Below are 10,676 nucleotides of genomic sequence, written 5' to 3'. Positions count from 1 at the left end.
AAGCATAAATGAACATACACATTCTTGCTTTCCAGATGCGAAGTTTTTTGACATGGCTTATCATCAAGAAATTGAAGATTTGTAAAATCGTGTTTAACCTTTCAACGATCTGAATCGTTCACACTATAGACCTCATTGAAATCATTATTTTTGGAAGAATTCATTCTAGTAATCGGAAAGAATTAGTAAGAATTTCGGCTTATATTAATGAGCATGCCCACATGGAATGAAACCCAAATCTCCCTCCCCGGTTTGAATAAATATGTGAATCATCTTGAAAATTATAAAAAAATCCTCGACGCTTGCGTTGTGATCGAGAACAAGTTTTGTGCTTTTGGATTTGAGTAATGTTACTAACACAACTACGTCCAATACACACTTGAACGCAGTTGTGCCCTGAATTGTGTTTTAAAGATGGGTTTTTAGACTTTTAGTTTGGATTTTCCACTCGACGCCTTCAATGGAAAGATGATCCCCAGATTGAAGAAGCTAGAGAGAGATTCTTGAAATATGTGGACAAAACTATGATAAGATATCACAATGAGGGTATACCCATCGACAAATGCAGGCTTGATTTAACCAGTATCGATCCCAGATGGGCTTATTTTGTCAACAATTGGATAGGAATTCTAGTTCAAAACCATGTCAAAGAGCTAGAAGTCAGTGTATCAGACTACTCATTCCTTGGTTCTACATTGAAGAGGCACCTGTGTCATGGAACTATCAAGTTGTACTCCTTGAAAATGCTTAGTCTGAGGAGAATCTGTCTCACTGAAGAGGAAGATTCAAAATGTAATCTCTAGTTGCCCTCTAATTAAGGAATTGTGTCTTCATAGCTGTCGTGGATTGAAAAGGTTGCAGGTGGCAAATCTTCATAATCTGAACCTAGTTTCTGTCTCGGACTTGGAGGAAGTAGAGATCAGTGCGCCAACTCTTCAAATTTTCATGTATGCATTGCTGTTGCTAAGGACATGCCAGGGACGTTCAACATTGATTCATCTCCACATCTTAAGAATCTTAAGCTTACTAACTTGGGAATCACAGACAATTTTGTCCGCGAACTTTTGCACAAATTTCCTGTGCTGGAGAAGTTAAACCTGAGCTTTTGTCATTGGTTAAAAGGGATCGACATATCAAGCCATAGTCTTAAGAACATTATTATCAGGCGATGTAGGAGGTTGTTGGAGGCAAAGGTTGATGCTCCTAACTTACTTTCATTCAAATATGATAGAATGCCCAGCTTATCTATAACTATTACCAGTCCCCCACGGCAGTGGAAGCCCGTTGCAATTTTCTATGGAAATTTAAAAATAAATCATTTGAAATGGTTCGGTCGACTGAGAAATTTTGTCTCTAGCCTAAATCGCCCCGTGGCTTTGAAGGTTAATCTGATTGGATGGCCTAAAAAGACTCTGACGGGGATTAATAATTATAAAGGGATTCCTCTGTGTGATCAGGTTCCTGTAATAGAGCGTTTGGAGGTAAGAGCATTTGATGACTTGAGGTGTTATGAATCTCTTTTGGATTGCTTGTTCTGGACTTGTCATCCTACTAAGCTGTTTTTAAAATCATGCAATAAGTTGAAAAAAACACTCATAGAAAAACTCTGTGAGATGCTGATGGAGAGAGAAGAAGATCCTCGCTGCTGCAGTTCTGCCAATAGCAAATGCTGGCGACATCATTTGAAAGACATGGATGTCGGGTGCTTTGAACTGAAGAAAAGTGTTGAGAGACCTCTTCACTGGAAGGCTTTATTAAATTTGTTGCCTTCTCTTGGAGAACAGCGGGGGATTTGTTTTAAATTAAACTGGCGACTGGGAATGGGCTGGGCTCAGCTTTTGGACCAATTTGAACTAGTGATCATCAAGATTAAGGAAAGGGAAAATACTGGGACAGGATTGAGGAGTAAATTATGCTTCAAAAGAAAAACAAGAGGAAGCTTGAGCATGTATCGTGATTGGTGTCGGGTAGAATAAGATCATTCATAACTGTGTTTGTCATAGGTGGAAGGAAATGCAGAAATTAGATTATGATAACTTTGCAAGTTTTCCTTCCTGTCAAGTAATGTTTTTCTGAATCATCTTAGAGTGGCATGATGCGTTTTCTGTAGTCGGGCTGCTGCTGCCATCGCTTTTCTTGTTCAGTCTCGTGAATTTAAATGTAATCTTTCTGTTTACCATGGAATTGTCGAAGAAATAAGGCCCATTGAGCTGCTTTAGGTTTAATTTGTCTTGGAAATGAATTGTCATAGTTGTGGGATCTGATTTAGTGGTAGTGTTAATTTCTTTTGTCTTTTGGTTCCTGATTGCTTCAACTACCCTCTGAAAATCTGAGAATGGCAGCTGAGCATGGATTTTCTTTGTTCATCTTCAGGCTGTGTTTGGATCATGGATTTTGTGGAGGATTTATGAAGGTGAGGAGAAAGATAAAAGGAGGGAAAAAATCAAGAAGCCAAATTTATCTCCAGTTTCCTTGCCATTTTTTCCTTGATGATCCCTCAACAAAGCCACGATCAAATACGATATTATGTTTGGAATGAACAAGTTCTAAATACAAGGAGTAAAGGGCCCAAGTGTTCATGAACTTACAAGTGTACGGGAAAAAAATATCAGATAATCCTCAGAGGTCTTAAAAAGTGCTCAGTATAAAAATTGTGCAGGGCAAATTGAGCTTCTTGTATTAAGTCGCAAGGGTTAAACTATAGCATTCACCCAGCAAAGGTTGCTTCATGTATTTTCTTTGGAAAAGGGTCACAGTTTTGTTCGTCTCATCCCTTGTTCAAGAAAGGCTCAATTGTTTGCTTGCTTACCCATGGTATGTTGTTATGGGACATTGATATATCCATACCATTGGCCTGTTTCCATTGAAAGAGTTTCAGCTGCTCTCTATCGTGTTCGATTGCTTTAGTTTTCAATATGTCAATGTGTTTTTCATTTTAGTCATCGATATTTGAAGTTCTGTTGTTGTTAGACTGCCTTTGATGTCCATATGTACTTCTCCTTTGTCGCTTCCAGATGGCTTTTTCACGATTCAAGGAATCCTCCGGGCTGCTATTTTCGTTATGTATTCTAACTTGTGACTCATATAGGCTAAAAGCCTGATGTTTACTGAAGGATATAAGCAATGCCTCCAAAAATTGACTAAGAAGTTACTCTCTTCTTTTTTTATTTATCCCTCCACATATATACAAGTCGTGTACATATATCGTATTTTACAGCACACAGATATCTAACTAGAGATTAAAGATACCAATAACATGTAATATCTCATCAAAGCATAATAAACGACATAACTTCAGGGTCGAGAACTGATATCTCTAAATTACTCTGCAAAGTTCTCAGATAACTCAACATGGAAATGCAGCATCTTCCATCTTCATAACTAAGATAAACGCGTGCATTTTACTCGAGTAATGAGGATGTTTGATGCTTGATATCTTAGAGCCTTATTTTTTTTAAAAAGAAAAAAGAAAATCCTCTATCATGACAGAAAATCAATCCTTCAAAAGCAATCAGCATGATAATTGTTTTCCTTCACCAAAACCAGGACATACCCCCTTGCACTGAATCTCTGCCTGCCCTCTTTTTCGAAGCAAAACAAGGGCATACACTCTTGCGGTGAATGATTGCCTGCCTAGACTCCACTATAAAGACATGTAATTTTAGGACAAAAAACTAAACTACGTTAGTGCATAATTTTTCAAATTTCTTCGCGCTAACGAATTTAAAGATCTCAATTAGTATTATTTTTTCATTTGGTGCGAAGAAATTGAATTATAGATGGTGAAGATATTGAGAGCGAGAACAAAATATTATAGTGAAAATTAATTTAGTTTTGTAAATAAAAGAAGGCAACTATGTTTAACACATAAACAGTCTTTAACCAACAAAATAAAACTGGGGCAAAAACAAAAAATAATTATTTGGTGCTGATAAAGAGAACTGCTTGCCTATTGATTGTGAAAAATACACTAAAATCTGAAAAAGGAGTGGGGAGTGTTGAAAGATACGTGTGCCCATTAATTCTGGATAAATTCAGACTCACAAAAAGTAAATGTCAATTGAGTCAACCCAGCAAGCGATTGTTTGATCCATTTTGGCAAAAAAAAAGTTAGAAGGATTGAAAAGCCAGATAGCATGATGCTTTGTTTGAAAAGCCCGCAACCCTTTCGGGTCACACTGCACATGGCGCCTCCAAGAAATTGAGTACTGTGTTCAGAACAAAAAGTCCTACGGACCGAACCAAACTAAAATTAAAAATTATGGTTTGATTCATGGTTTCAGATCCAAAAAACCTATGGACCACATCAAACTAGTCCACAAACCAGATTTACGACTTCCTCCCTAGGGTAGATATAACTTCTACTACCTATTGTTTTGATGCGCTCACTTATCGTTTGAGAAAGAATAAAGGTTCAAATCTGTAAGTCTTAAAATCCCACGACAAATTATGTTTCAAACTAGATTTTTAATGTTAACAAAAAAAATTCAAAAAAAACAAAAAACAAATTTGTACATAACTTTTTACTTTTAAAATTCATCTCATTGGGAGTTGAATGAATAATCCACCAAACTTAACTCTAAATTGACAAATATGAAGAAAAAAAATTGAATAAAGAGACCTTTTTGCCAAAAGAATGTGAAGAAGGAGTGCGTCGAAAAAAGATGTGTAGGTCCATTAATTCGGGATAAATCTCCTACACAAAAAGTGGATGTCCCATTGAGTGAACTCGGCAAGCATTCTAGGTTCACTCAGCAAGCATTCTAGCTGTGCTCCGTGAAGCCAATCTGTGTGCTGCTTTTCGGTTTGATGCCATGAAGGAGCGCAGCTAGCCCCGTCTTATATATTTTTCACCACCAAGTAGATCAAGGGCTAGCTAGCCATTGACTCAGCTGGCTCTGTGAAGCCAGCCATCACCCTTTCGGTGTTTTTTCACCACCAAGTAGATCAAGGGCTAGCTAGCCATTGACTCAGCTGCTCTGTGAAGCCAGCCATCACCCTTTTGGTGTTGCCATGAAGGAGGCACACCAGCATCACCATATGAGCGAGTCAACTCAATGTCCAACAATTTTAATACCCTCACTTGAGTTACAAGTCAGCGTTACATGACTCGGTAATTTAAAACCTTCACAAGACGGTTAATAAAGAAAAAATCTTTCTCATGTTGGAACAATGTGGGACAAAGTGTGAAGTACATGCAGGGGTAAAAAGAAATATACTGGCTAGTCAACGTTAGCAAGTAAACCTAATACTTTTGTTAGGAGTCCACGCGATCCGGATTGGTCCGGCATCAAGGTGATTTTGCTTTTATTAAAGTTTCGAGAGGCAGAGAGGTAGGTTGAGAATATGCAAGTAGGAGGTTATTGTGCACCCCCTGAGACTCTCTCGATGTTGTTTTTTTTCTTATTGTACTCATTATATTTTTTTCCTTTGTGATGAATGAAATTTTTTTGCAGTTCAAAAAAAGAATCCGAGTATTTAATCGTTACATGCGGCTCCAAGAAATTGGGTATCGTGTCCGGAACAAAAGGTCCTATGGACCGAAACAAACCAATCCTCGCAAATCACAGTTCGATTCACGGTTCCAGGTCCAACAATCCTATGGGCCAAACCAAACAAGATTCACAACTTCAAAATAACTTAGACGGTTTTAATGCGCTCACTTATCGTATGTGCAAAATTGTATGGACTGAACCAATCCTATGCGCAAAATAAATTCTATTGTCTACTGTTTTGAGGTGCTCAATTATTGTTCGAGAGAGAATAAAGGTTCAAATCTGTAATTTTTAAAATCCCACGCCAAGTGTTAGTTTCGTCTCCATTTTTTTGTGAATTATTGCTCTTCTTGTTGAGAGGAATCTAATAGGTAAAAATTATGTTCAGAACTAGTTTTTCAAAAAATTGTTCAAAAATTAGTTTTGAACATAAATTTTTTCTTTTTTAGATTTATTTCGTTCAGGCAAAGAAATATTTCACAAAAAATTGACACAAATTTAACAAATGCAATAAAGAAAATTGAATGAAGACTTTATCCAAAATAAAGAAGCCAATCGTTAAGATGTAGTACCAATGTGGGACAAAGACCTACGTAGGTGTTGATAGTACTGAGACAGGTCATTCTCTCACAATACATCATCTTTAAAACTTATAGATTTGAATTCTCTCTCAAATGATAAATGAACGCATCAAAACAATAGGCGGTAGAAGTTATTTTGCACAATCCACCTTAGGGAGGAAGTCGTGAATCTTGTTTCCAGACTGGTTTGGTGTGGTCAATGTTATTCTTTTCTTATTGTATTCATTTCCTTTTTTTATCTTTGTAATCGATGAATTTTTTTGCTGATCAAAAAAGAATCCGAGTATATGTAGAATTGTTAAGTGCGGTTCCAAGAAATTGAGTACCGTATTCAGAACAAAAAAGTCCTATAACCATGGTTCGATTCACGGTTCCCGTTCCAGAAAACCTATGGACCACACCAAACCAGTCCGCAAACCAAATTCACGGCTTCCTCCTTGAGGTGGATTGTGCAAGATAACTTCTACTGCCTATTGCTTTGTTGCGCTTACTTATCGTTAGAGAGAGAATAAAGGTTCAAATTTGTAAGTTTCAAAATCCCACGACAAATTATGTTTCCAACTAGGTTTTTTAATAAAGACAAAAATAATTCAAAAAAAAAAAAACCAGATTTGATCATAACTTTTTACTTTTTAGATTCATCTCAGTGGGAGTCGCACGAATAATCCACAAAACTTAACTCTAAATTAACAAATATGAAGAAAAAAATTTGAATAAATAGACTTTTTGCCAAAAGAATGTGAAAAAAGAGTGCGTCGAAAAAGATTTGTAGGTCCGTTAATTTGGGATAAATCCAGACTACGCAAAAAGTGGATGTCCCATTGAGTGAACTCGCGCAGCAAGCATTCCGGCTGTGCTCCATGAAGCCCAACCGGTGTTGTGCTGCCTTTCGGTTAGCTAGCCCCTTCTCCATTTTGCTGCTCTGTGAAGCCAGAATTCACCCATTACGGGTGATGCAATGAAGGAGTCAACTCAATGTCCAACAACTTCAAATACCCTCACTTGAGTTACAAGCCAGCGTTACCTGACTCGGTGTTTTAAAACCTTCACAAAACGATTAATAAAGAAACCGTCGTTCTCATGTTGGAACAATGTGGGACAAAGTGTGAAGTACATGGGGTGAAAAGAATTACCAGTGAACGTTAGCAAGTAAAATTAGTACCTTTGGTTAGGAGTGCACGCGGCCCAGATTGGTCCGGCATCAAGGTGTTTTTGCTTTTATTGAAGTTTCGAGAGAGGCAGAGAGGAGGTTGAGAATATGCAAGTAGGAGGTTATTGTGCACTCTCCGAGACTCTCTCAATGATGTTTTTTCTTATTGTACTCATTTCACTTTTTTTCTTGTGATGAATCAAATTTTTTTGCAGTTCAAAAAAATAATCCGAGTATCGCACCCTCTTCTCCAATTTTCACCAAGAGGATCAAGGGCTTGCCGGCTAGCCATTGACTCAAGAGTTTGCAGCAAGTTTTCAACACTCGAGCGAGTCAATTCAATTTCCAACCAACTTTAATACCCTCACTCAATTGAGAGTTACAACTCAGCATTACCTGTTACCTGACTCGGTGAAATATAGAGCCAGAAAGGTTAATCTGTACCAGTGCATACAAAAGCTCTCTTTTGGGCCTGTTTCGGGTCAAAAAACATAATCGGAGCCGCTCATTTTATTTAAAATGCTTTGTTTACAGTCCCTGAAGAAAATAAGCTTAATCCCATATCATTTAGGGCGTCTACAAAATGTCACATGCATTTTGTCCCATAATTTAAGGCTACAAAATGGGAAGTTTTCGTAGACGTCCTAAACGATACGGGATTGAGCTTATTTTTTACTGGGCCCGTAAACAAAATGAGTGACTCCAATCAATTTTTTAGGGCCCAAAAGAACTTTGTACGCACTGGTACAGATGTTATAGCACCTCTGCCGCTTGCCAAACAGCTCATTAAGACCCATGGGCTCATAGCCCAGTTGGTAACTCCTGGCTCTCCCTTGTGGGAGACCAGGGTTCGAATTCCGCTGTGTGCAGTTTGTGGGTTCTGGACTATGGATATCATCTAAACTCCTGTGGCCTAACTTACTAACTTCCCCTACTTAGACCATCCACAGAAGTATAATCAAAAGCCAATTGTTTTTAAAGTTAACAATGTTGGTGCAAAAAATGGCTCACAATGGTATAATCAAACTTAACAACATCCTTAGAAATAATCAAATTTTGGATTTTGGATAACCAAAACTAGCAACATTTTTCAATAATCAAAATTTGTGGACCCCACACCATATAAGTTAACTAGTTCCAAAATTTGAATATACACATGTTTCAACTGGTATTTTCTTCTTCTCTTCTCCTCCTACTCTATATCTTCTTCACTTCACCCACGAACTATTTTTCTTTCTTTCCCTCCAAAAGTGAAGTTCATATCTCTCGATTATCTACAATTCGACCCATCGTCGCCGGATTAAGATATTTCACTATTCTTTCCTGTTTCTACCCCAAAAAAAAAAATTTAAAAAAAAAATAATAATAATAATAATAATAATTCATAATATGAGAGAAGAAAGTCACCGATTTTTTTCCAAAATTAAAACGTAAATGGAGGGAAGTAAATGGATGGAGAGAGTGAGTGAGTGAAATTGTAGTGGACCCCTTATTTTGGTTATGAATTAAAAGTGACCATTGTGAAGCTCAACATTTTTAAGCTTAACAACCTCTTAAGTGAATAATCAAAAGCTGATGTGTCAACTTTTGATTATCCTTTTTTGATTATACCCCTGTGGATGGCCTAACCCCCGTTGATGTATACAATATTGGGGGAAAAAAACAGCTCATAAAAAAACTAGCTTCTTCATGTTAATTTCATGAAAAACAGGACAAGTTAATTTCTTTCTTTTGAGTTCCTTTTGGAGTATTAGTTTTGGAAACCCAAAAAAAGGAACCAATCATGTGATTAATAAGTAAACAGTCGTACATGATCAGATATATATTGGTGCAAAAAAAAATGCAATGAAGAAGAAAACTATTTTTAGTCATTGTTTCTAAAACATCATACACACACAAGAAGAGCAAGCCTTCTTCTTTTTTTTTTTTGACAAACAAAAGAAAAAATCTATTGGCTCATTAATTCCATAAAAATTAAGACACAAAAAAGTGAACGTGGTTTAGCCGGTCAATGTGTCCGCAACCTCCTTGATCCATAAACAAGCACACATGAAAAAGAGAGCAACAAGAAGTTTACGTAGTTTAATCTCAAGACCTATTATATTCACAGAATCACGGAACATATATTAAATCCACTATGATATAAACAAAGACTACAATCTATATATGAGATGGAAAAAATATACGTATAAAAAAAACAAACTTGCAACCCTAGCCAAACCCTCGCTCCAGAGTACTTCAGCTCTCGCTCAACCCGTCGGTCGTTGATATTTTTTCTCTTATCTTCTCTTATGAAAGAGGCTCTACAAATCCTCGACCCAAAAAATCCTAATCATCATACAAAAAGTATGGTGACACCGCATTTTATATGTGTTTGTGTGGGGCCCACCACACTTATGTTTATATGGAGTATAAAATGTGGTGCCAGTAGCATTGCTCTTTTAGAATCTTAGACATTAAATTTCTATTGACTTCTAACTCTTCCGTCCTTGCCTAAATACAAGTTTTCTTGGTAAATATCTAAATACGAATTGATAAAACTCAATCTGAATACAACTCGTGTAATTTTATTGCTACTCAATTGTGTAATCTCAGACATTATGTACTTATTTCTTTCTTGAGTGACGGCTGAGTTAGGTATCAAAGTGGCATCTGGTCAACTCGCCAAATTTGTTTCGCTATCCATCTCAGGACATAAGAGCAAAGAGGTCACTATCCATCTAAGGGCACCATGTGCGACCTACAAAACACCAAGCGCAAGTCTACGCTGACCCTCGTGTTTTGTCACTTGCGCTTGGTGTTTTGTAGTTGGCACTTGGTGCCCTTCGCCATTTTTATGGCCTAGTATACGGTCGAGAATCCAGACCAAGACTTATGAGGCCATTATAATGCGAATTGACTTGATATTCAACCATTTTATTGCCCTCACTCAAGTTGTGTGTGCTTGGCGCGCGAGCTCTCTCTCTCTTGCCAAACGCCACATTGAAATTTGAGTTACGTACCATTTCCGAATTTGAGCTGCGTGAGTTTCTCGCTCTCACAAACATACACCCTTAACAAAATTTGATTCTAAAACAAAAAAGAGAAAATTAAATAGGCATCCTATTTAGAAGAAAAAATGTCGAAAAAGAAATCCTTTTATTCTTTAATGAAAAAAAAATAGACACAAACACTTTACAAAATTTGGAAAAATTTAGTCCCAAAGGACCATACAGTGTTGTCATGCAATACTCCCGACAAATGAGAAATCGCAATACACAACATAAATCACGCTTTATTTTCATAAATTGTTCGTCTCCTTATAGCTTTCTTGTTCATCTAGTAAATTTCAGACTTCACTCTTTATCCAAATGCATGCAAGTACCTGAGGAAACAACATGGGTGTTGACCCCATTCGGGTCGTCCATCCTCGGCAACGGACGGCTGAGATTTCATCCAATCGAACAAATC

At 37.2% G+C, this 10,676-nt stretch overlaps 1 protein-coding gene across 1 annotated transcript; it reads left to right on the top strand.

The window, feature by feature from the left end:
* Nucleotides 1-971: 971 nt before the first annotated feature.
* LOC131324054 (uncharacterized) lies at nucleotides 972-2,219 on the top strand. Its single transcript, XM_058355880.1, has 2 exons — nucleotides 972-1,948; nucleotides 2,111-2,219. The coding sequence occupies exons 1-2, from the start codon at nucleotides 972-974 to the stop codon at nucleotides 2,217-2,219; spliced, it is 1,086 nt and encodes a 361-aa protein (XP_058211863.1).
* Nucleotides 2,220-10,676: the final 8,457 nt, after the last annotated feature.

The sequence above is a fragment of the Rhododendron vialii genome, chromosome 4a (genome assembly GCF_030253575.1).
Source record: "Rhododendron vialii isolate Sample 1 chromosome 4a, ASM3025357v1".
Lineage (NCBI taxonomy): Eukaryota > Viridiplantae > Streptophyta > Magnoliopsida > Ericales > Ericaceae > Rhododendron > Rhododendron vialii.
Note: the sequence above shows the minus strand (reverse complement) of the source record. Positions and strands in the feature narration are given on the sequence as shown.

Coding starts and splice junctions, on each gene's coding strand:
- LOC131324054 (XM_058355880.1), top strand. CDS start 972: ATGCCAGGGACGTTCAACATTGATTCATCTCCACATCTTAAGAATCTT. Junction 1,949..2,110: donor ACAAGAGGAAGCTTGAGCAT/GTATCGTGATTG, acceptor CGTTTTCTGTAG/TCGGGCTGCTGCTGCCATCG.